Here is a 27408-nt window from a genome sequence, read left to right on the forward strand (position 1 = left end):
AAAAATAATTAGCATCTTCAAAGTGGTAGGCATGTTGTGTAAATCAAATGATACAAACCCCCAAATAATCCATTTTAATTCCAAGTTGTAAGGCAACAAAATAGTAAAAATGCCAAGGGGGGTGAATACTTTCACAAGCCACTGTATAAGCATATAAAGGGGGCATATAATCAGACAAAGAAAGCTCTTACAATATTCAATGACGATATTTCTCTAAAACAGGCTATAGGCTACATGTGCACCACCAAGTCAGAACAGTAGGTTAAATTATGAGGGGAAAAGCGACCAGATTATTAGGGTGAGTCACATGGGCTACTAACAGTTTACTACACAACATACACTTAGTATTACTTTCTTAGCTACAGTATACATATCTCCCTGCCATATTACATAATTTATACAGCAGCATACAATTTAAAAAAATCTCACCTTGTTGTGCTGTGCTCACTTGAACAGGAAGGTGGCGTGGCGGTCCTTCATGGGCAAATTTTGTCATCAAACTTTGTCATCAAAGTCTGGCATTCTCTGTATGTATGGTGCTTTCAAGACAACTGGGAACTATGAAAAAAAACAAGGTCAAATCATGACGTTAGTGATCTTCAGGGCGGAGCTCTAGAAAGAGGCCCTAGTTCCCGACTTGGAATTCCGAGTTGGATGACCGTTCAAAATGTATTTTCCCAGTCGGAGCTCATTTTTTTCAGAGTTCCCAGTTGTCTTGAACTCACTGAAGTCTGAGATTTCCCAGTTCCGAGTTTCCAGTTGTTTTGGAAGAGGCAGAAGTCATGCTGGATTGACAGCATGGCCAATGTTGAATGTTTATTCTTTTAAGCTTGGAAAAGAGAACCTTAAACCCAGACTTGGACCACACATCCACCACACTGAATAACAGGCTATTGATTGCTTTGCAATGCTTGCAGTTAGCCACTGATTCCATCCAAACAACTCATTGTTGAATTTGTGATTTCCACCTTGTTGTGTAATGTTTATGTCCAATGGCCGATGAGCACCAATACGTTTTATCTATAATTTCTCTTCATATGACAAGGATTGAAAAGGATTTGCCAGTAGATTGTCGACTTGATTCATGATGATGACTGCTAGCTAAGATTTGTAAATTTGATGTAGACATTATCAGTCCAATTAAAGCTACTGTAGATATAACGTGATTTGACGTCATTTTGTCTGTGGCCAATGACCTTGAGCCTTCTTGGATGGGCACTTCTAACGTAACTCTATGGCAGCACCCAAGGGGCTTGAATTCTCGAGCTCTCCCCGTAGATTTTGCGGTGACATAGTGTCCTCATGAGTGACAGAACACTGAGCCAATCACGGCGCAACTAGAGAACATTACCAACCATATTTTTTTCTGCTGGCTGCCCCACACCACAGAAAGCACTGAGCTAGGCTGAAACACCTGCATTTTGGAGCTGCCTTACTCAAGAAAGCAAAAAAGAGACCATGCTTATATGCGGCTTTATTAACTCCATTTTTATTACGTTGTTTGCAAACTGATATGTGTCATGTATTAATGGCAAAATAACATCAAAACAGGCACACAAAAAAAACAGGTGGGGCTCAAAACGCCCCACCTGCCCTGAATGATGGTTCGCCACTGTGTGTTATACATGGAGAAATTAAATAACCATTCTATCAAATTACCCTACGATAAGAGTGTGGTTGGGGCAAGTCTGTGTAAGCAAATTATTTGTGTTATCAATTAATTATTATTTAATGAGGCTCTACATATTTTGATTGAAAAACATCATCATATTTCCTTTAGAAACCATTGTTGTTTTTCCAATCTTGTACTTATCTTGTTTGGTTTTTGGCTACATGTAGAAGAAATATGTCTTCTTTTAGCTATTTTAGAAGCCCCTTGCTGTGTAATTAATGGCCGGAGTGCCATATTTGGAACCAGTTTTGCACACAGCTGGAGGTGTAGACATTCCCCAACTAAACAGCAGAAGGCTTTAATTTCCAATTCAGATCTTTCCTGTCCTTTCAACTGTTACATAAAACGACACTGTCCCAGTCCCAGACTCTTGCAATAAACTATTTATATAATTTCCTAACCTTCACACAAATAGGTACACAGAGACCTCCTGGATATCAGATCCCCCATTTTTTAAGAGATTAAAGCGAGTTAGCTGTTGGTTCAATGTCGGGATGAGCCTATGTTTCATGCCATCTGTTGTGTAGATCAAGTTACAGTTTATGCCTCAATCCCATAGGAATAGGGAAATAAAATAGGTACTAAAATGATTAAATCAGATGGTGCCTATCTTTCCTATTAAAATCGGGATAGAGGCATGTAGCTTGATAACAGATAGCCTAGCATCACATGGGACCTGCAATTATTTTGACATTAGATCATTATCCTGGAAACATCAGCCAAACTTTGATTTTAGAGTGAACTATCACTTTAAAACCTATATACCATATGTATTTTTAACAATATGGAAAACAGTCATATGCCAAAAATAGGACAGATCTTCCTCGCCAGTATTTAAAGTAAACAACCCATAAAACGCATTTAAGAGTTTATAGAATAATACTATTCTTGAAATACTGTGTTTTGCAATAGTGAAAGACTCGGGCATGCCGAAGATTATCTATTATATTGACAAGATAGTCGAGTGACTGCTCTAACAATGGAAATACATGTCCTCAAAGATGGAAGGCAGCGGGAGTAGGCGAGATCAGGTGGGACCATTCTAGCCAATGATAGGGCAGATACGCGTGTGAACAAGAGGCACAACTCCAATATAAAGTCGGTTTTTTTCAAAGTTGCCGAAACACCACGTGTCCACTTATATCAGTCCATTCGTAACAACCTAACCATTACGAAAGTTATATTCTATCAAATAATCCTTACGTAGCAAATTAGCATTTTTTGTTGACCTCCATACAAAAATTACTCACTTCGTGGTCAGATCTTGGGTGAAGTAAACCCTCTCGTTTAGCCTCTTCTTCTCTGTAAATTATTGGGGGCTCGGCGCATCGTACTAGAGTCAGTGGGAGCGCGCCTGATTAAAGCACGCGCCGGGCAGTGATGTGTCGCAGATTTTCAAAACTCAGAAAGATAACCCCAAATAACGCTCAACTATCTAATACGTGCATGTGAGGAAGTGATAAAGACTCCGAGAATAGAAAAGGGGTGTAGAGTAGGCAAAAAGCTTGTTTTAGCCGCTGCAGTGAGTTTTGGGGATTTGTGGGGGATTTTTCTTGGAAAGAACGAGAAACATTTCGCGTTCCCTGTTTTGAGCGTGCGACCAGCAGCATAGGAGCGATGGAACTGTCATCTATAGGTGAACAAGTGTTTGCAGTTGAATCAATAACCAAGAAGAGAGTCAGAAAGGTAAGTAATGTAGCCGTGCTTCCGAATAGAAATGTAGGCTACCTATCCTTGGTGTCTTATGGTTAACAGCCAATGTACTACCTGTACTCTTACAGTCTATATCAGCCATTACACAAAAGTATTGCTACGCACTTTCCGTAGTTTACGCAATATATTAATATTGTCATGCTGCTGCGTGAAAGGAATATAGCTGCTAATTCTAACACGCAAAAAGTTTCGAATAGATTTTGCTGCACATAATGTTGCCTATAGGCTACATAATATTGAATAAAGAGATTGTGGAATCTTTTCGTTTTCCGTGGTTTGTGTATGTTGTATGTTCTGAATATAGACTACTACCTCACGTAGTAAAATGTAAAGGGGGTGTGTTTACCAAAATCGGGTCTCCATCGTGGGGTATCATTGGTGGGATTGTCCGCGCTGCCAATGTGTGGGAGCTACGCAGTTTATTTGTACATTACGCCAACAGGAGGAGAACAGAGGACGGGAAGATGGATTGGGGTATCTGCGTGGGGGAAAAAACTGCTGCGTAATGTTACAGCTCGCTTGATCCATTCAATATAGTCCTAATATGTTGTTATAGTATGATAATCATAATGAGCCTATATTCTAGCTTTGTATGGTATGATTCTTACAATGTATTTACTTATGCTTTATTTTGGTAAAGTTGATTTGAAAATGGAAGATTATAATGCAATAAGGTTTTATTCTATGTATTGAGTATTCTATACACGCACACCGTACAATTTTATTTTTTTCAATGGGTGGTCCAAAGCGGAGACCTTTGCTGTGCAGCACGTTGCGCAATACGAGTTGTTTACACGTTATAGTACTACCTATTTCCATCTCTTTGATGTTCAAGAAATAAAAACCTTTACATAAAACCCATCCATGTGCGATCACGTCATCACAATAGTAGAGTTCGAGACATTGACGTCATCTAGTACAATCTCCATTTGAAAATAAAATTACCCCAATGATCTCTCCACCGACCCTTTAAAGCGACAGTCATCTTTTTATGCTCCTTGAACAAAGATGACTAATTGTGTTATTTGCTCTCTAGCTAAATGTGCCTTTCTCTTTTGCTTCTTAGGGTAATGTGGAATACTTATTGAAGTGGCAGGGATGGCCACCAAAGTAAGTACTCTTCTTATTCATTAGTGAATGCAATACCAATGTGTATGAGTCATGTATGTATGAAACATGCAGACTGATGTTTCATCCTCTCACTGATCTGGGTACATATAGTGCCTTCAGAAAGTAGTTACACCCCTTGACTTTTTCCACATTTTGTTGTGTTACAGCCAGAATTTAAAATGGATTAAATTGAGACTTTTTGTCACATGCCTACACACATAATATACCCCATAATATCAAAGTGGAATTATATTTTTTAGAAATGTTTACAAATTAATTAAAAATGAAAGCTGAAGTATCTTGTGTCAATAAGTATTCAGCCCTTTTGTTATGGCATGCCTAAATAAGTTCAGGAGTAAAAATGTGCTTAACAAGTTGCTTGAACTCATTCTGTGTGCAATAATAGTGTTGAACGTAATTTTTTGTTTGAATACCTAATCTTTTTACCCTACACATATACTGCTTGTAATTGTAAAGGATTGAGGAGTTTTTCAGGATAAAAAAAAAGGAATGGCGCTAAGCACAGGTGACATCCTAGAGGAAAACCTGCTTGAGTCTACTTTCCACCAGACACTGGGAGATGAATTCACCTTTCAGCAGGACAATAACCTAAAACACAAGGCCAAATCTACACTGGAGTTGCTTGAAGACTTTTGAAAAGAATAATAGGCCAATGCTGCACAGTCCAGGTGTGGAAAGCTCTGAGACTTACCCAGAAATAATGACAGCTGTAATCGCTGCCAAAGGGGATTCTAACATGTATTGACTCAGGGGTGTGAATACTTAACGCAAATGAGAGATTTCTTAATTTTATTTTCAATAGATTGGCAAAAATGTCTAAGAACATGTTTTCGCTTTGTCATTATAGGGTATTGTGTGTAGATGGGTGAGAAAAAAATATATTTAATCCATTTTGAATTTAGGCTGTAACACAATAAAATGTGGTGTGAATACTTTCTGAAGGCACTATATGTTCCCTCTGCTTCTGATGTCTTAGTAAAAACCTCATATCATTGGTTAAAGTGCATCTCATATTTAACACCCCTAATTCCCATTTCCTTAATCAAGGAAGTACACTGACAGGAGAACTGGCAACCACCGTACGCCATTTGGTGCATTTTCGGAATGTGAAGAGTCCGTCCAGATCCAGCTAATGGCGTTAATCCGATTCCGCACGCATCTAAAACTGAAGGGTACCCTTGTTTACCAACACTTTCAATAGAAATAGAGGAGTATACTACGACGCTAGCTAGATATACTCAGGATTTTCTAAAGCTAGCCAGCTTCACTTAGCTTCACATTCCATCTCAGGCTTCATCCATGTTACGACCATGCATTTTGATCCTGCAGCTGCCGCTAGCTCCAGCCAGGTTTGTAACTGTGCTTGCATGTCCCACGTGGCTAGTCGAACACAGAAATCTTCATCGATAAAATGCTGAAACAGCAATCCATCAGCGAGTCTGTGCCACATTTAGATTTTTGCTGAAATGAAAGAACTTATAGTGCATATTCAGCAGGCTATGGTGGGAAATAGGCTATTAGAAGTGGTGTCTTTTATTACACAATTGTTAATGCTGTCTTTGGTGTGCACAAGCACCTTTTCTTCCCCACACCTATCGATAAAATTATTGTATTAAGTCATACGGAAATTATACTGCGTGTGACTTTCATATGCATCCTGTCAATACTAAATGTGTAGTGAGATACTAAATGTATTTGAATATTATAAATATTAATAAAATATTTAATCAGTCTTCCTTAAATGGTTTCAGAGAACGAAGGGGATGATGACGCGCTCTTTGCGAGAGGGAGGGAATCTGATTTGATTGGTCCTCAACTCTCAGCTCAAGCACTTCATTCAGGATGAAGTGAAGTTAGCCTGCCCCAGAGCAGGTTAGAGCTAAAGCATTCGTTTCCATATAAATTTACCTGGATAAAAGGTGTGCCACCTTCATTCATGTCAACAGTTATTCTGAGTTGAACTCAGAATTGACCAAAGTTAGCTCGCTAACTCCTCTATCCCGCTTCGCAGTATACCCCTCAGGAGTCAAGACAAGTGGGGAAAACATAAACAATTCCAGAACGACTCACTTGCGCAATAGAGGTTAACATTTTTAAAAGTGTCTGGTGATTTGATTTGGTGTATTTGTAATGATATCTATTGACACTTTATAATCTGCCAGGTGTTTAAAGGTAAGGTATAACCGCTAGCAGTCTCTATACATAAATTCATTAAGTTCCCTTATGGTTCTTTAACAACTCCTGTCATTGTACCTCCTTGCCTTATTCAAGGTTATCATGCCATTATGATCCTGCATAAACAGCGCTTATAGAGTGTGGTTGTTTGACAGGTACAGCACCTGGGAACCAGAGGACCACATACTGGACCCACGCCTGGTCCTGGCTTATGAAGAGAAGTGAGTAGTACTATGAGAGTGCTGTTAGTATGAATACTGAATACTACTTCTGCTCCAGCCATTGCAATTTCATATTCTCTGTCTCTTATCAGGGAGGAGAAGGAACGAGCCCTGGCATACCGCAGGAAAGGACTCAGACCACGGAGACTCGTCTTGCGGGTACAGCGCTTACCTTTCTCCTTGTCCAGAACATCCACTTTCTGTCTTAATCCATTTTATATGTCCCTTACATTAACATAGCAATTACACAAATGACAAAACGTAATAGTATATTAAGTTATCTTAAGCCTGCGTCACACGAAGCAATTTGGAAGAAGTTTATGTTGCAGATGTAAGTTGCATGTGTCGTCATCTCAAGCAACTTTGCTGATACACGAAGCAATTCGAACGCAATTGAAATTGCATGCAACGTCCAATCTTGTCATACATCACGGTTTAATAAATTATTTGTTTATCCAAACGTTTGGTAATTGTAACAGCATTGATATAGACAATTCTGGCTGTACAATTTAGATAGCTAGCCAAAATGTTGCCTAATTGCCGACCATGTTTTACCTAGCTAGCTAGTTCATGTAGTTCTGATATTGCTCAAATTTGGAATACAAGTAGTCAGTTGTCTGCCCTACATACACAAACAGACAGCATTAGGATATCTTCATTCATCTTGGATATATGAATGGAGTCCCAAAATGTTTTGCATTTCAGCAATCACGTTTTCAAAATATATAACTTTCAAAATACAGAAATACAGCAAAATGCATCATATCAGCTCTTTCTTTATTTTGAAAGTTATATACACTACATGACCAAATGAATGTGGACACCTGCTTATCGAACATCTCATTCCAAAATCATGGGCATTAATATGGAGTTGGTCCCCCCCCCTTGCTGCTATAACAGCTTCCACTCTTCTGGGAACGCTTTCCACTAGATGTTGGAACATTGCTGCAGGGACTTGCTTCCATTCAGCCACCCCAAACGTGTTCGATGGGGTTGAGGTCAGGGCTCTGTGCAGGCCAGTCAAGTTCTTTCACACCGATCTCGACAAACCAGTTCTGTATGGACCTCTCTTTGTGCATGGGGGCATTGTCATGCTGAAACAGGAAAGGGCCTTCCCCAAGCTGTTGCCACAAAGTTGGAAGCACAGAATCGTCTAGAATGTCATTGTATGCAGTAGCGTTAAGATTCCCCTTCACTGGAACTAAGGGGCCTAGCCCGAACCATGAAAAACATCCCCAGACTATTATTCCTCCTCCACCAAACTTTACAGTTGGCGCTTCAGCATTCGGCGGTCCCGTTCTGTGAGCTTGTGTGGCCTACCACTTAGTGGCTGAGCCATTGTTGCTCCTAGATGTTTCCACTTCACAATAACAGCACTTGCAGTTGGCCGGGGCAGCTCTAGCAGGGCAGAAATTTTACGAACTGACTTGTTGGAAAGGTGGCATCCTATGACAATGCCACGTTGAAAGTCACTGAGCTCTTCAGTAAGTCCATTCTACTGTCAATGTTTGTCTATGGAGATTGCATGGCGAGGTGCTCGATTTTATACACCTGTCAGCAATGGATGTGTCTGAAATAGCTGAATCCACTAATTGTAAGGGGTGTCCACATACTTTTGTGTGTATATATAGTGTAACTTGAAAACTTGATGCTGACATGCAAAACATTTTGGGACTATATCAACAATGGACTACTGAAACAAATACCAAAATATGGTTTTGGGTGGAGTTTTCCTTTAAGTCAGGGGGCCATCACAATATCTTTATAGTTTGCCTCAAATCCAGTGCCGGTATTCATGGATGCCAAGGGAAGCTGTTTCAATATGCTTTGTGTTGTAGTCATGACAGACAAAGATATATAGTTAAGCAAACTTTACTATGCATGTTGTTAACCAGCACATCAAGGACATGAAGTCGGTAAGTAACAAGTGTTTTCCGTTTCATGTGTAACATCAATATGAGGAACATCAATATTGCATGTTCTCTTTTTTCACAACAAAGGCAATAAACTTGAATGTTTGTTGAATGTATCTGACTGTCCATTACGTTAAAAAAATATATTTAAAAAATATTATTTAATTTACATTCACACAGACTTTCAGGTCTTCCATTTAAGTGCATTCGGAAAGTATTCAGACCCTTTTACTTTTTCCACATTTTGTTACGAAACAGCCTTATTCTAAATTGGGTTTTCTTTCCTCATCAATCTACACACAATACCCCATAATGACAAAGCAAAATCAGGTTTAGAGAAATGTTTGCTAATTTATTAAAAATAAAAAACTGATATTACATTAGTATTCAGACCCTTTACTCTGTACTTTGTTGAAGCACCTTTGGCAGCGATTACAGCCTCGAGTCTTCTTGGGTATGACGCTAGAAGCTTGGCACACATATTTGGGGAGTTTCTCCCATTCTTCTCTGCAGATCCACTCAAACTCTGTCAGGTTGGATGGGGAGCGTCGCTGCACAGCTATTTTCAGGTCTCTCCAGAGATGTTCGATCGGGTTCAAGTTCTGGCTCTGGCTGGGCCACTCAAGGACATTCAGAGGCTTGTCCCGAAGCCACTGCTGCGTTTTCTTGGCTGTGTGCTTAGGGTCGTTGTCCTGTTTGAAGGTGAACCTTCGCCCCAGTCTGAGGTCTTGAGCGCTCTGGAGCAGGTTTTCATCAAGGAAAACCGCTGAAAGCCGCTGAAATACATCCCTACAGCATGATGCTGCCACCACCATGCTTCACCGTAGGGATGGTGCCAGGTTTCCTCCAGAACTGACGCTTGGAATTCAGGCCAAAGAGTTCAATCTTTGTTTCATCAGACCAGAGAACCTTGTTTCTCATGGTCAGAGTCCTTTTAGGTGCCTTTTGGCAAACTCCATGCGAGCTGTGCCTTTTACTGAGGAATAGCTTCCGTCTGGCCACTACCACCTGATTGGTGGAGTGCTGCAGAGATGGTTGTCCTTCTGGAAGGTTCTCCCATCTCCACAGAGGAACTCTGGAGCTCTGTTGGTGACCATCGGGTTCTTGGTCACCTCCCTGACCAAGGGCATTCTCCCCCGATTGCTCAGGTTGACCAGGCGGCCAGCTCTAGGAAGAGTCTTGGTGGTTCCAAACTTCTTCCATTTAAGAATGATGGAGGCCACTGTGTTCTTGGGGACCTTCAATGCTGCAGAAATATTTTGGTACCCTTCCCCAGATCTGTGCCTCGGCACAATCCTGTTTCTGAGCTCTACGGACAATTCCTTCGACCTCATTGCTTGGTTTTTACTCTGACCTGCACTGTCAACTGTGGGACCTTTATATAGACAGGTGTGTGTGTGCCTTTCCAAATCATGTCCAATCAATTGAATTTACCACAGGTGGACTCCAATCAAATTGTAGAAACATCTCAAGGATGATCAATGGAAACAGGATGCACCTGAGCTCAATTTCGAGTCTCATAGCAAACGGTCTGAATACTTATGTAAATAATTTGTTTATTTTAAATAAATTAGCAAACATTTATGAACCTGTTTTCGCTTCGTCATTATGGGGTATTGTGTATAGATTGATGAGGAAAAAAATATATAATCAATTTTAGAATAAGGCTGTAGCATAACAAAATGTGGAAAAAGGGAAGGGGTCTGAATACTTCCGGAAGGCACTGTAGGTCTTCGGATGTCCCTACCAGACCATGTGTGGAGAGTGTTGATGACATCTGGAGGTGCTTGACCTTGGATCTTATTGAGGTGCAGTGTCCACCTCTAGGTAGTGTTCCGCACCCTGCTGGGCGTCTGCTGGTACTCTGTTTACTGGCTCTGTGCCAGGCTCCTCAACAGTGAGGAAATCATCCTCTATTTCTCTGCTCTTCCTCAGGTATCTCCTGTTCTTCCTGAAGACTTGTCCCTGTTCTGTCTTCACCTCATAGGAGCTTTGCTCCCTCTGCCACCACTGTTTCTGTCCTGTGAGTAGCTGAACTCTCACCCTGTCATCTCGTTGCAGCTCCTTGGCAGAGATGTCGTAGTACTTTGCCTGTCTCTGCTGTCTTTCTTTGAACTTCTCCTGCTGACCGTTTGTCATCACTGGTCTCAGCAGATTTTCACTCATTAGCAGAAGTTTCTTTGTACGTCTTCCCATGAACGCCATTGCAGGGCTGCTGTCTGTTCCTTGTGATGGGGTATTTCTGTGATCCAGCATGGCCAGGTATGGGTCAGCACCTGCTCTCTTTGCGTTTGCCATCAGTCTTTTGGCTGTTTTCACTGCTGATTCTACTTTCCCATTGCTTTGTGGGTAGCCTGGAGATAATGTTTTGTGTTTGAAGTACCAGGCCTTGCTGAAACTTCGGAACTCATCTGAAGAGTACTGGGGGCCATTGTCTGAGTACAGGATGTCAGGTTTCCCTTATCGTGCAAGTTGTGTTCAGTTTTCTAATGACCGTTTTCGACTGTGTTCTCCAAGTGGTCCACTTCCCAGAAGTTTGCGAGATAATAGACTACATAGTCACAGTTAATGTCGTTGAACTGGAAGAGGTCAGTCCCTATTTTTTTCCCAGGGACACTTTGGTGCTTCGTGTGGCCTCAGCGTGTCTTTCTGCTGCTTCACACCCCATGCAGTGCAGGTGCTACATTGCTCCATGTATGTTCTCAGCTGTGCATTACATGCCCGGCCAATAGAGACACTCGCGAGCTCTTCTCAGACATCCCCCGTAGTTTACCGTGCCCAGGAAGTGCTGCACATCTGTAGGCTTAGGCATCTGTCTGATGGCAGTCACTTTTCCTGGGTCCACTTTCAACGCCTTTGATGTTAGCAGGTGGCCAATGTAGGGCACTTCCTTCAGCCTGAGCTGCAGCTTCTCCAGATTCAGCTTGATATTGAGCTCCCTGCATCTGTCCAGGAGAATTCTCAGGATCTTGTCATGGTCCCGAGTCTCTGTCCTTCTCCCACAATCAGGAAGTCATCTGCAATGATTTTGACTCCTGGCAGACCTTCCATTGCCTGGTTCAACTTCCTCTGAAAGATCTCTGGGGCTGGACTAATTCCCACTGGCATGCGCAACCACCTGTACCATCCCATGGGAGTAGAGAACGCGGTGAGATAGCTGGCTTCCCCAAAACATTGACCAAGACAAAAACATACAAAATAATGTATCTTTCGTCTCTGTGTTTCATACATTCAGCCTCTTGTGAATTGAAGGAAATGTATCTCACCAGAGAAAGCATCCGCGCGAACTAAACAGCGCCCCTCTGTCTCAGTATGTTTAGCTCATCTATCTGATGCTGTCTGATCAAAGAGAGTATGACATTGTTGCTGCCAGTAGCATTGAATGCAACAGAAGCCAGTGAGCTTTTGTCCTCCCTTGATAGTTTTTTAAATATGAAATAATAGCCAATCAGCGTTGAGTGAGTGAGCTCAGCTGTGAATGGTCCTGACGCACCAAAGAAAAAGTGTCAAGGGAATTTTTGCATCTCATTGTGTCGTTGTGCTCTGGTGGCTAGCTAGGGACTTTTACTTTTACTTAATTATTCGTACTGGCCAATGATTATAACGCCGATTCTGATCCAACCATAAGTTCATACATTGTGCCCCTGGCCTGAGAGGATGGAAGTTCAACATGTAGCTAGATGTAGCAGGCTAATGTTAACTAGCTGGCCTGGCGCATCGTTGCCCATGAAAGGAAGTTAGGCTAGCGAGCAAGGATTATAGCCAGGTAGCCTAGGACAACAAAAACTAAAAGCGTGTTCTATATGACAGTCATAGACCGTTTAGGCAACATGAAAGAGGAGGATAGCATTGGCATTTCTCTACAAGTAGGGTGAATCAACATGTTTTTTTTCTACTTGCGCACGCACACACACAAACACAGAAATCAGTACCATGGACAGCCACATAATATTTAGCTTACGTTGATTGGACTAAATCGTTTTTGGTATCTTTTAGTTGTAACTGTAGGAAAGCAACCGTAATACAGCTACTCTAGTAGTGTATATGTACAGCCCTCTTTTCTCCAATAAAACATAAGTGTTCAATGTTGATTCAAAGTCTTTGAGGTGACTGGACATGAGTGTGTCCTAACAGGCAGACAAAGTAGCCAGTGGTGGTTGTAGTTCTGGGGCCTGACCAGCTTGCACAATATCCTTCCTGTTTGACTGGTGGGGTATTGATCAGTTTCCATTTCTACAATTCGGTATAGGCAGTCAGCAAATCCAGCTTGCATGCCAATGAGACCCATTGACTAACTGGACATAGCACAGCTCCAGACACATACAGTGCATTCGGGAAAGTATTCAGACCCCTTGACGTTTTCCACATTTTGTTACATTACAGCCTTATTCTAAAATGGATGAAATTTGTTTTAGTTTTTCCTCATCAATCTACACACAATACCCCATAACGACAAAGCAAAAACAGGTTTAGACATTTTTGCAAATTTTATTTAAAAAAATTAAAAAGGAAATATCACATTTACATAAGTATTCAGACCCTGCACTGCTGCGCAGCCTGCCAGACACAGTCAAGTGGTCTTAAGGGGATACTCCTGATATCCCGGTCTTGAGTTTGTTATAAGACAGGCAAAGGCTGAAGGCTATGTGATACAATTAATAAGAAATAGGTAACACAGGGACTAACGTCTGGCTGCAGCCAGTACTGAATGTGACAATGAAGACGCAGTCATGTCAAGACTATAGAACCTGACAAGTGTGAGTTGTAGCCCAAGAAACTGGCGCACATACCTCGTCCAATGTAACGCCCCGAAGTAGTGCCCTAGATGTTACCACACCTCTAGCAGGATGCGCTTTAAGTCCCTCTGGGGGAGCCTTCCCTGCAGAGGCATACGCCAAAGAGAGAGGCGTATGCCAAAGCACACAAATAACTGGTCAGAGTGGAGCAGGCTGCTTGTTCGATCAACGTAAGTCGAGAGCGCTCGGACAGGGCAGAGTGCGTGAAGACGTTCCTCTTCCTCCGAGCGGTAAGGGGGGGCAACGTAGCCAGATCAATAACCATAGATTTAAAACCAGTTGCAATGATCTTAGACAAAAAGCGGGGTTAAGTGTCAATGTAACCCTCCGCTTGTCCTCCGAGAACACTATGCATGACTGGTGCACGGAGAGGGCCGCCAGGTCACCTACTTGTATCGCAGAGGCAAGGGCTAATAGTAGCGCCATTTTAAACGAGAGGGAGTTTTATTATATTGTGTCAATAGGCTCAAAAGGAGCAATAGTTAACGCATTCAGAATTGTGACCAAATCTCATCTGGGGAATAGACGACGTGTAGGCGGGCGCAGACGACGGGTGTCCTTCATAAACCGAGGCCAAAATGTGGCTTCCCGCGGCCTTACCATCTATATCAGCATGGCACGATATACCAGCTAAATAGACCTTCAATGTACAGTTGAAGTCGGAAGTTTACATACACTTAGGTTGGAGTCATTAAAACTCGTTTTTCAACCACTCCACACATTTCTTGTTAACAAACTATAGTTTTGGCAAGTTGATTAGGACATCTACTTTGTGCATGACACAAGTAATTTTTCCAACAATTGTTGACAGACAGGTTATTTCACTTATAATTCACTGTATCACAATTCCAGTGGGTCAGAAGTTTACATACACTAAGTTAACTGCCTTTAAACAGCTTGGAAAATTCCAGAAAATGATGTCATGGCTTTAGAAGCTTCTGATAGGCTAATTGACATCATTTGAGTCAATTGGAGGTGTACCTGTGGATGTATTTCAAGGCCTACCTTCAAACTCAGTGCCTCTTTGTTTGACATCATGGGAAAATCAAAAGAAATCAGCCAAGACCTCTGAAAAACAATTGTAGACCTCCACAAGTCTGGTTCATCCTTGGGAGCAATTTTTTTCTGAAGGTACCACGTTCATCTGTACAAACAATAGTACGCAAGTATTAACACCATGGAAGGAGACGCGTTCTGTCTCCTAGAGATGAAAGTACTTTGGTGCGAAAAGTGCAAATCAATCCCAGAACAACAGCAAAGGACCTTGTGAAGATGCTGGAGGAAACAGGTACAAAAGTATCTATATCCACAGTAAAACGAGTCCTATATCTACATAACCTGAAAGGCCGCTCAGCAAAGAAGAAGCCACTGGTCCAAAACCACCATAAAAAAGCCAGACTACGGTTTGCAACTGCACATGGGGACAAAGATTGTACTTTTTGGAGAAATGTCCTCTGGTCTGATGAAACAAAAATAGAACTGTTTGGCCATAATGACCATCGTTATGTTTGGAGGAAAAAGGGGAGCGCTAGCAAGCCGAAGAACACCATCCCAACCATGAAGCACGGGGGTGGCAGCATCATGCCGTGGGGGTGCTTTGCTGCAGGAGGGACTGGTGCACTTCACAAAATAGATGGCATCATGAGGAAGGAAAATTGTGGATATATTGAAGCAACAACTCAAGACATCAGTCAGGAAGTTAAAGCTTCGTCGCAAATGGGTCTTCCAAATGGAGAATGACCCCAAGCATACTTCCAAAGTTGTGGCAAAATGCCTTAAGGACAAAGTCAGGGTATTGGAGTGGCCATCACAAAGCCCTGACCTCAATCCTATAGAACATTTGTGGGCAGAACTGAAAAAGCGTGTGCGAGCAAGGAGTCCTACAAACCTGACTCTGTTACACCAGCTCTGTCAGGAGGAATGCACCAAAATGCACCCAACATATTGTGGAAAGCTTGTGGAAGGCTACCCGAAATGTTTTACCCAAGTTAAACAATTTAAAGGCAATGCTACCAAGTACTAATTGAGTGTATGTAAACTTCTTACCCACTGGGAATGTGATGAAAGAAATAAAAGCTGAAATAAATAATTCTCTCTACTATTATTCTGACATTTCACATTCTTAAAATAAAGTGGTGATCCTAACTGACCTAAGACAGGGAATTTTTATTAGGATTAAATATCAGGAATTGTGAAAAACTGAGTTTGAATGTATTTGGCTAAGGTGTATGTAAACTTCCGACTTCAACTGTAGATGGAGAAAGGCCTTTATCAAACAGACTCAGAAGGAAGCTCAGTATGATACCAATACTGCAGTGCAGTGGTTCTTCACTATGCGCCTCGCACCAGTGCGCAAACGCTCACCACCTGTATGCGTAAAGAGACCTTGTTGAAGGAGCCCTAGCACTCTGTATAGTTTCTATAACCGTCAGAGGTAACCCGTCATTTAAAAGACGTTCCCCTCCCGCCTGAGACAGAAGGTCTGTGCGTAACTGGAGTATCCAAGGCACTCCGGACACCATTGAACTCCGGTTTGCAAACCATGTGCTCACTCACTCTGTCCAAGACCTGTTGTAGTAGGGGAATTGGAGGAAATGCATATAGATGAGCTCGGGGCCATTGGTGGGCCAGGGCATCATGACCTAATGGTGGGTTGTCGTTCAGAATGGAATACTAAAGAGGGCAATGTGTTAACGCCTTGAGATGCGAACAGATCTACGTGGGCTCGTCCGAACTGGCACCAAATCACCTCTATCACCTGTGGGTGGATACGCCACTCCGCAGACTGAGGCTCTCCCCTCGACAATAGGTCCGCACCTAGATTCAACCGGCCTGGAATATGCGTTGCTGACAGTGAGCGCAGGTAACTGTGATGCCACTTGGTGCATGGCCAGTGAGCGGACTCCGCCCTGGCGATTGACATACGCGATCGAGGCTCAGTTGTCTGAACAAATCAGAACGTGATGCCCCTCTATCCTGGGGGCAAAATGGAATAGAGCCAACCAAATCGCTTCCAGCTCCAAAACATTTATATTATGATTTTTGTGTTCTTCCCGCTGACCATTCGTTACGCGTCCGTCGTAAACTGCCCCCCATCCCTTCAGGGAGGCGTCGATCTTTATGACAACCTGCGAGACTACTGGACCCAGCTGGACCACAGCTGAGAGCAGCCTTGGGCTTTGCCAGAAGGATTGCCGCGTAATGGTTATCAGCCGATAACGGTTGAATGCGTTGGCTGATAAACCATCATTGGATAGGTCAGATGCGTAATAGGCCGAGTGGTAAGACTGCTGATGCCACAGCCATCAGCCCCAGTTAAACCATATCCCGGCGAGCCCTGACAGTCCGGCTCCGGTGGAGTGCGCGTGCTGCAGTCAGAATGCACCTCTGTCTGTGACTGTTAGACGGGCACGCATAGACAGAGTTCAGTTCCAAACCTAAGAAGCTTGTCTGTTGGCGAGGAGTGAGACAACTCTTTTTCCAGTTTATCAGGAAACCCAGATTGTGGATATGATTTATCTCTCTCCTGGTGTACGTCTCAACCAATTCTCTCTACTTCGCTATTATAAGACAGTTGTCTAGATAGCACATTATCCGTATCCCCTGTGATCATAGGCACAAACGGTGAAGCAGCGAGGACTTAAGCTCAGGCCGAACAGGAGGACACAAAACTTGTGTTCTTTGTTCTGAAATGAGAACCTGAGAAATGTCCTGTGCCTTTCCACAATAAGTACGTGAAAGAACACTGTGGTGAAATAATCTGCCTGTCTGACTACTTTGAATAGACTGTGGTGTGTTAACATGCGGAAAGGTAGTTTTCGTAATGATTTGTTCAACACCCTCAAATCTAAGATCAGTCTGATGCCACCATCTTTCTTTGGCACTAGAAAATATCTCTGATAATGACCTGTATTTCCTGTTCTAGAATAGGGGCCGCTTGAGCTGAAACTGACGTGGGCGTGACACCAGTGAACCCTGGTGGACTGCGAGCGAACTGCAACGCGTAACCCTTCCGAATTGTATTCAGTACCCAAGGGGGAGCTGCACATGCATGTTTCCACACACTCAGTCTGCTGGACAGGTCTGCTCTTTATATAAGAGAGGGTAGGACTGTCATTTGATTTGGAATAGCTAACTGGGCTACATGCAGAGGCTGCTGTGCAGTTTGACGATTTAGATTTTGACTGTTTAGCCGAGTCACAGGCAGGGGCTGCTGCATGACTGGAATTAAACTGTGTGTCTCGGTGAAACCTAACTGTCCCAGCCTTATGTTTGGCCTTGTGCTCATGGAATCTTTGTCTAAGGCCATGATGCTCGTAAGAACGAGTGGACAGGGGGCAGGATAATGGGTTGGAGACACAGGAGTGTGTACACTTAGTGTGCACTGGAGGGATATGTGGAAGTGTGTGTCTGGTGTGCACATATACCGGGCGGCTTTTTCTGGCAGTGGGCAATGTATAGCTAGTCTTCTCTTTCGTGTTGCTACCAGGCGTGGAGCAGATTTCTGACTGTAGGATACAACACGAAGTCCCTCACAGGAAGGCTCTCAGGCCCTCCGTGGTTTCTTCCCTCTGTACGCCTGGGCAGCGTGCTGTTGCTGAGGGCGGAAAGGATTGCCGTATCAGCCTCTCGCACCAGCACGGGACACATCAGGCGTCTGAGTGGGTCTGTCTCGGGCCCGGGAAGCACTCGCAGAGCAAAGGCGAGCCTCCCCTGTCTTGGCGAGGCTGGTTGGGATGGGGCAGGGAAAGGAGCCTGGGGCCTGCATGACATGACAGCCTTGAAAGCTGCAGAGAACGTCTGTTGCTGCTCAAACTTGTGTGTGTGATGGTTTCCACAATAGGCCCGAAGAGCCCAGATACTGTGATAGGAGCATTCAGCAGCACGTTCTTCTCCCTTTCTGACATTTTGGTGAGGTTGAGCCACAAGTGATGGTGTATCACGACCGAGAAACCCATGATTCTGCCCGCGTCCTGGGTAGCACACCTCGTCATGTGTAGAGTGAAGTCTGTCGCCTTCCTGAGCTCAACGTACATCTCTGGAGTATCCTGCCGTTCCATGTCCCGGAGGAGCTGGGCCTGGTAGGCCTGGAGGAGGGCCATGGTGTTCAAAATGGCTGCTGACTTGGCCGACTGCCTTGTAAGACTTCTCCGCCAGGCTATGGTTTCTTCGAGCAGGGGCATGGACAGATATCCCAGCTCGGGCTCTGTGTCGATCCTGGACCATGAGTTGAAGTTCTGGATGGGAGAGTGTGTTGTGGCTTCTCCCTGGATCGCCTCACCTCAGAGAGAGGGAGAGCACTGGGTCTAGGGGGGGCTGGCTGGCCAGCGACTGGGTGACTGATGGTGGGAAGTAAGCCCCTGCCAGCATGGTTTCAGGGGCTAGTTGTGGATCTGGCCAAGACAGGCCTAGCTTAGTCACAGCCCTGCCCAGGACCTCCATGTACTCCTTGTTGTAAGGGTCCTTGTCAGAGATCGGAGGGGCAGCCGGCCTCTCCTCATTGTCCTCCTCCTCTATGTCACCCTCACTCTGAGCCCCTTTATCTGAGCCAGGATCTCCATAGGCATCCCACTGGCTGGCATGGAAGTCTCTCAGCTCCCGGTGTACTGTGTCCTTGAAAGAAGAAGCAGCAGGTTGGGGAAGGGCAGAGGTGGAGACTCTGTCAAGTATTGGAGAGCCGCACTTCACCCACACGTCCGTAGGCTCCCGGGGAGCTATACGGGAGGAGCTGGATGGTGGAGAGAGAGAGACCAGCTGCACTCGATGGCGGAGGGAAGGCAGGGGAAGCCCGGAGCAGTGGATACAGAAGAAGGGGTCCGTAAAATGCACCTCTGCATGCTCTGGTCCAAGGCATCGGGCACAGTCTCCGACATGTGTGCCTTGCATTTGACGCACTGCTTTATCCCGGCAGGGAACGACATCTCGGCCTGAGGAGAAAAATCTTTAAAAACCTGAAGGAATCAGTCTGGTACATTCACTCAAAGCTTACGAACACTGTTTGAGTGTGATTGGGAAGGCGATTATAAAATAATTACCTCAGAATTCTTAATCTCCTGCAAGCGCGACGTGTTAGCTAGCTAGCTAGAAGGACCATTAGCAAAGAGTGGCTAACAAGCTAGCTGACTTTTGCTACTAAATGGACCAACGTTGGAATCTAAGTAACAAATATATATACACTACCGTTCAAAAGTTTGGGTCACTTCGTTTTCCATGAAAATCAAATCAAATCAAATTGTATTGGCCACATGCGCCGAATACAACAGGTGCAGACATTATAGTGAAATGCTTACTTACAGCCCTTAACCAACAGTGCATTTATTTTTAATAAAAAAGTAGAATAAAACAACAAAAAAGTGTTGAGAAAAAAAGAGCAGAAGTAAAATAAAATAACAGTAGGGAGGCTATATATACAGGGGGGTACCGGTGCAGAGTCAATGTGCAGGGGCACCGGCTAGTTGAGGTAGTTGAAGTAATATGTACATGTGGGTAGAGTTAAAGTGACTGTGCATAAATAATTAATAGAGTGTAAAAAGATGGGGTGGGGGGGGCAGTGCAAATAGTCCGGGTAGCCATGATTAGCTGTTCAGGAGTCTTATGGCTTGGGGGTAGAAGCTGTTGAGAAGTCTTTTGGACCTAGACTTGGCACTCTGGTACCGCTTGCCGTGCGGTAGCAGAGAGAACAGTCTATGACTAGGGTGGCTGGAGTCTTTGACAATTTTGAGGGCCTTCCTCTGACACCGCCTGGTATAGAGGTCCTGGATGACAGGAAGCTTGGCCCCAGTGATGTACTGGTTGCGGTCGGAGGCCAAGCAGTTGCCATACCAGGCGGTGATGCAACCAGTCAGGATGCTCTCGATGGTGCAGCTGTATAATTTTTTGAGGATCTGAGGACCCATGCCAAATCTTTTCAGTCTCCTGAGGGGGAATAGGCTTTGTCGTGCCCTCTTCACGACTGTCTTGGTGTGTTTGGACCATGATAGTTCGTTGGTGATGTGGACACCAAGGAACTTGAAGCTCTCAACCTGTTCCACTACAGCCCCGTCGATGAGAATGGGGGCGTGCTCAGTCCTCTTTTTTTTTTCCTGTAGTCCACAATCATCTCCTTTGTCTTGGTCACGTTGAGGGAGAGATTGTTATCCTGGCACCACACGGCCAGGTCTCTTACCTCCTCCCTATAGGCTGTCTCATCGTTGTTCTGTCGTCGGCAAACTTAATGATGGTGTTGGAGTCGTGCCTGGCCATGCAGTCATGGGTGAACAGGGAGTACAGGAGGGGTTTGAATAGGAAATATAGCAAAATGCATAGGAAATGTAGTCATTGACAAGGTTAGAAATAATGATTTTTAATTGAAATAATAATTGTGTCCTTCAAACTTTGCTTTTGTCAAAGAATCCTCCATTTGCAGCAATTACAGCCTTACAGACCTTTGGCATTCTAGTTGTCAATTTGTTGAGGTAATCTGAAGAGATTTCACCCCATGCTTCCTGAAGCACATTCATCATAGGTACACGTCAACTATGACAGACAAAATGAGATTTTTTTTCTCCAGAAAATCACATTGTAGGATTTTTAATGAATTTATTTGCAAATTATGGTGGAAAATAAGTATTTGGTCAATAACAAAAGTTTCTCAATACTTTGTTATATACCCTTTGTTGGCAATGACACAGGTCAAACGTTTTCTGTAAGTCTTCACAAGGTTTTCACACACTGTTGCTGGTATTTTGGCCCATTCCTCCATGCAGATCTCCTCTAGAGCAGTGATGTTTTGGGGCTGTCGCTGGGCAACATGGACTTTCAACTCCCTCCAAAGATTTTCTATGGGGTTGAGATCTGGAGACTGACTAGGCCACTCCAGGACCTTGAAATGCTTCTTACGAAGCCACTCCTTCGTTGCCCGGGCGGTGTGTTTGGGATCATTGTCATGCTGAAAGACCCAGCCACGTTTCATCTTCAATGCCCTTGCTGATGGAAGGAGGTTTTCACTCAAAATTTTGGTTTCATCTGACCATATGACATTCTCCCAATCCTCTTCTGGATCATCCAAATGCACTCTAGCAAACTTCAGACGGGCCTGGACATGTACTGGCTTAAGCAGGGGGACACGTCTGGCACTGCAGGATTTGAGTCCCTGGCGGCGTAGTGTGTTACTGATGGTAGGCTTTGTTACTTTGGTCCCAGCTCTCTGCAGGTCATTCACTAGGTCCCCCCGTGTGGTTCTGGGATTTTTGCTCACCGTTCTTGTGATCATTTTGACCCCACGGGGTGAGATCTTGCGTGGAGCCCCAGATCGAGGGAGATTATCAGTGGTCTTGTATGTCTTCCATTTCCTAATAATTGCTCCCACAGTTGATTTCTTCAAACCAAGCTGCTTACCTATTGCAGATTCAGTCTTCCCAGCCTGGTGCAGGTCTACAATTTTGTTTCTGGTGTCCTTTGACAGCTCTTTGGTCTTGGCTATAGTGGAGTTTGGAGTGTGACTGTTTGAGGTTGTGGACAGGTGTCTTTTATACTGATAACAAGTTCAAACAGGTGCCATTAATACAGGTAACGAGAGGAGGACAGAGGAGCCTTACAGTTACAGGTCTGTGAGAGCCAGAAATCTTGCTTTTTTGTAGGTGACCAAATACTTATTTTCCACCATAATTTGGATATAATTTCTTTTTTTTGTGTGATTTTTTTCCCCTCAATTTGTCTGTCATAGTTGACGTGTACCTATGATGAAAATTACAGGCCTCTCTCATCTTTTTAAGTGGGAGAACTTGCACAATTGGTGGCTGACTAAATACTTTTTTCCCCCACTGTACATCTGGTAAATCTCCATGGGCACTCCCTGTCTTTGATGTTCATCACCCTTACCCCAAGCCAGTATCCTGTCCATCACTCATGCTATCCTAAACATCAGTAATCTCCTTTGACATAATGGAATGTAGACTTTCTGTCTCCTAACCACTTATCTAGTAACTCTAACCTATTCCCCACGATACTATGACATGACATCATTACACCATAAAAAACATAATCACACCATTTAATGGTATTGTGGCAGCCTTAATGGATTTTGGACGCCATATTGGATTTGGAGTCAAATCTAGGGGGCCCCCCTAACGTAATTGCAAGAGTAGGGGCTGCACATATGACAGTTTTCAGTGTCTGAGGCCACTTGCCTTAGAGCTGATTACAATAGCCACAACATCAATAAAAGTGTAACTGTATGCATTTTTGTCAGGCATGACCATACAGCACTGAATAAGAGCAAATTTGACTTGGAAAGTTGACGTTTACATTCCTCATTCATAGTTGATATTTCCACCTATTGTATCTGTGATATTTCCTAAATGCTTTAAGATATCCTAATGTAATTCTGTATGTAGGGCAGACAATGAACTGCTCGTATACCAAATTTTAGCAATATCAGAGCTTGCAATATTGGGTTACATGAGCTTATGTGGCCCACAAACCCTCCAGCCAGGCATTATTCTGTACTGTTTGAGTTTAGGGGGTGTGTCACAATATCAATAAATTTAACCACTTTTGCAGTCAAATATTTTTATACAACCATCCATTTCATATACAGTGCCTTCATAAAGTATTCAGACCCCTTGACTTTTTCCACATTTTGTTAGGTTACAGCCTTATTCTAAAATTGATTAAATAGTTGTTTCCCCTCATCAATCTACACACATTACCCCATAATGACAAGCAAAAACTGTTTTTTTATAAAGTTTTGCTAATAAGAAATCAAATCTGAAACATCACATTTACATAAGTATTCAGACCCTTTTACTCAGTACTTTGTTGAAGCACCTTTGGCAGCGATTACAGCCTCGAGTCTTCTTGGGTATGACGCTACAAGCTTGGCACACCTGTATTTCAGGAGTTTCTCCCCTTCTCTGCAGATCCTCTCAAACTCTGTCAGGTTGGATGGGGATTGTCGCTGCACAGCTATTTTCAGGTCTCTCCAAAGATGTTCGATCGGGTTCAAGTCTGGGCTCTGGCTGTGCCTCAAGGGCATTCAGAGACCTGTCCCAAAGCCACTCCTGCGTTGTCTTGGCTGTGTGCTTAGGGTCGTTGTCCTGTTGGAAGATGAACCTTCGCCCCAGTCTGAGGTCCTGAGCGATCTGGAGCAGCTTTTCGTCTGTACTTTGCTCCGTTCATCTTTCCCTCGATCCTGACTAGTCTCCCAGTACCTGCAGCTGAAAAACATCCCCACAGCATGATGCTGCCACCACCATGCTTCACCATAGGGATGGTGCCAGGTTTCCTCCAGACGTGACGCTTGGCATTCAGGCCAAAGAGTTCAATCTTGGTTTCATCAGACCAGAGAATCTTGTTTCTCATGGTCTGAGAGTCCTTTAGGTGCCTTTTGGCAAACTCCAAGCGGGCTGTCAAGTGCCTTTTACTGAGGAGTGGCTTCTGTCTGGCCACTCTACCATAAATACCTGATTGGTGGAGTGCTGTAGAGATGGTTGTCCTTCCAGAAGGTTCTCCCATCTCCACAGAGGAACTCTAGAGCTCTGTCAGAGTGACCATCGGGTTCTTGGTCACCTCCCTGACCAAGGCCCTTCTCCCCCGATTGCTCAGTTTGGCCGGGCGGCCAGCTCTAGGAAGTCTTGGTGGTTCCAAACTTCTTCCATTTAAGAATGATGTAGGCCACTGTGTTCTTGGGGACCTTCAATGCTACAGAAATGTTTTGGTACTCTTCCCCAGATCTGTTCCTCAACACAACCCTGTCTCGGAGATCTACGGACAATTCCTTCGACCTCATGGCTTGGTTTTTGCTCTGACATGCACTGCCAACTGGACCTTTATATAGACTGGTGTGTGCCTTTCCAAATCATGTCCAATCAGTTGAATTGACCACAGGTGGACTCCAATGAAGTAGAAACATCTCAAGGATGATCAATGGAAACAGGAGTAAAGGGGTCTGAATACTTATGTAAATGTGATGTTTCAGATTTTATTTTTTATTAGCAAAGATTTATTTTAAACAGTTTTTGCTTGTCATTATGGGGTAATGTGTGTAGATTGATGAGGGAAAAAAACTATTTAATAATTTTTAGAATAAGGCTGTAACGTAGCAAAATGTAGAAAAAGTCAAGGGGTCTGAAGACTTTCCGAAGACACTGTATGGGAGACCTTAGAGATGAGGAAAAACATGGTTGTGCTATGTTCTACCTCGGGTATCTCAAAGACTAAAGCCCTTTTTGAGGATTGGCCACTAGCCTACTGGGTCGGAGTTCCAAACGGAACGATATGACCACTCATGTAAACTTTTTTTCTGCGCCCTGATTGGACATTGCATACAGTCAGTTGCGTGACATAGAATGTATTTATATCTCTTGCGATGCAATACAATTAAGTTGCAGGCAATTTTTTGGGATGCCACTTTGTTGCAATCAACAGAAAATGCGTCCAGATTGCTACGTGTGACATCGGCTTTAGTCTTCTCTTCTCCTACAGAAGATCTATGCCATGGACCTCCGTAGTGCACACAAAGTCCCAGATACTCCTCGTCTGCGCCTCTCTCTTACCCGCTCCATGGGCTCCGAGCTGGACCAGGGCAGTCTGCCATACAGGGCGGGGGAGGGAGGGAGCATCTACCGCCGCCTGGCAAGACGCAAGAACAAGCAGAGGGTGTCCAAACCTGTGTCTGACAACAATTCCCTCCAACCACTGACCCACATACAGGACCCCATGGAGCATGAATGGCAAGGCGCAGAGGAGAGACCGGAATCAGAGTTCACAACAGAGACATGTGAAAACAGTCTTCAGTTTGTTTTCAATCAAACATTTAATGAAATATTTGATCATCTATTTTTTTATCTAAGTTTGAAGGTCAGGATTGGTCCTATTTGTGGTCATGTATATTGATCTCATTTCCTGTCTCTTTCTCTCTTAAGGGCATAGCCGGTCAGAGTGCAGCTCTCCCATGATGGAGCAGGAGGTGGAGGAGTCGACTGACAGAGTGGAGAGCTGTGGTTCCGCACTGGGCTCTGGAGATGAGACATTGGGGGTTGGGGCCTTGAGGGGGGCAGGGAAAGTGATTGTGACTGACAGGGCAGAGGGTGGGACCTCTGAAACTGGACAGGAACAAATGGATGAGACTGATGAATCAGAGCGCTGTGCTTCTGCAGAGGGACCAAAATACCTTAACATTGGCAATAGGTTAGTGGACAGCACCACAGAAGTGGAATTGGGGACAGATACATTGATTGACAGGGTAGAAGGGTTAGGCGCAGCTGTTATTGAGAGGGTAGAAGGGTTGGGGACAGATTATTTTATTGACAGGGTAGAGGAGATGGGGACACATATTCTGATTGACAGGGATAGCACTTCAGTGGTGGATGTTGGAGATGAGACCATGGCTGATGGTTCAGTGGTCTGTACTGATGTTGAGGTTGCAGAGGAAGTGGTGGAGAATGACAGAAAACAGCAAGGTGAAGTGGTTGTGACACAGTGTCCAGACAGTAGTGGCACAGAAGTGAATCCTGGCAAAGTGATTGTGACCGATGTGACTGTCAACTCTTTGACCGTAACTTTCAAAGAGGCCTTGGCAGCTGAAGGGTTTTTTAAGGGTTGAAGGACAGAGTTCTGAGAAAGGATTAGAGAACATGTAAGGTTATCCATGAAATGCTACCCATATGTTGAATTTACTACTTAGGAACATGTTTAGATAAACAACCATAATAGTTTGTCATTAAAGATGTTTACAAAGCCTATGAGAGTAAATTGATACCAATTACTATGGGTTTGGTGAGGTATTGTACCTTAGAAATTTGGGTTGTAATTTTCACATTGTGTTTAGTTCTGGAAAGATGATTTGTAAGAGAGAAGGATGAGGATGGATGGGAGAGAGCAGCTGACTCCTGAATGTCATATTTATAACATTACTACTTCTCCAATGTCTCTTATTCCAGGATATACTCATTCCCAAATGTGTTTTGGGGCTCATTTTGGTTGCACTTTTTTCTAACGCTTTTGTATTAAGTCGTCTGTCTTCCTCAGTATTAACAGTAAGTTCTGCATGTCCTGTCAGTCATGCACACCCTTGTCCTCCATTTCATTTAATATGTTTATTTCTATAACAAATAAATAATTTAGAAAGGAATGCCTGGAGGGATAGAAGTTCTGCATTTCAAGATGAAGGCTGGCTGCGTTGAGTATTGTTTTTCTTTATTTTACTTCTCAAATTAAGAGCCTACCTGATTCTATTTTTGTATTACCATTTGATAGTCCACCCCTCTCGCTAAGCCTTTGTGCATTTCTAAAGAGGAGATATCAGTTCACACCACTCATTCCCAAATGTGTTTTGGGTCTCATTTCGTTTACTCCTTTTTCAAACGCTTTTGTATAAAGTCGACTGTCTTCCTCAATATTTACAGTAAGTTCTGCATGTCCTGTCAATCATGCACACCCTTGTCCTTAATTTTATTTAATACGTTTATTTCTATAACAAAGAAATAGAAAGGAGAGAAGGAATGCCTGGAGGGATAGAAGTTTAGCATTTCAAGATGAAGGCTGGCTGCGTTGAAGTATTGTTTTTATTTTTTAATTCAAGTAAAAAAAGGCCTATTTTTGTATTACCAAATGATAGTCCACCCCTCTCACTAAGACTTTGTGCATTTCTAAAGAGGATCGGTTTACGCCATTGTTACAGTAGGAAATGTGCAAACTGAAGCAAATGTTCTCGGTTGTATTTATCGCATGTCACATGTAAAAGCTAAATTAAATTATATGTCACGTGTCGAAAAATGTATCTTTGGTCACGATGACTTGTCAATACC

The 27408-nt window shown here is 43.5% G+C and overlaps 1 protein-coding gene across 1 annotated transcript; it reads left to right on the forward strand.

Annotated features, from left to right (window-relative positions):
* Positions 1-3046: 3046 nt before the first annotated feature.
* Positions 3047-26204, forward strand: LOC311139178 (uncharacterized protein; the record flags this gene model as incomplete). Its single annotated transcript, XM_084174069.1, has 6 exons — positions 3047-3358; positions 4452-4495; positions 6847-6912; positions 7005-7071; positions 25085-25379; positions 25525-26204. The coding sequence occupies exons 1-6, from the start codon at positions 3290-3292 to the stop codon at positions 26202-26204; spliced, it is 1221 nt and encodes a 406-aa protein (XP_084030195.1). The 5' UTR covers positions 3047-3289.
* Positions 26205-27408: the final 1204 nt, after the last annotated feature.

Source organism: Coregonus lavaretus (assembly GCF_964263955.1).
Source record: "Coregonus lavaretus genome assembly, chromosome: 2".
Taxonomy (NCBI): Eukaryota; Metazoa; Chordata; class Actinopteri; order Salmoniformes; family Salmonidae; genus Coregonus; species Coregonus lavaretus.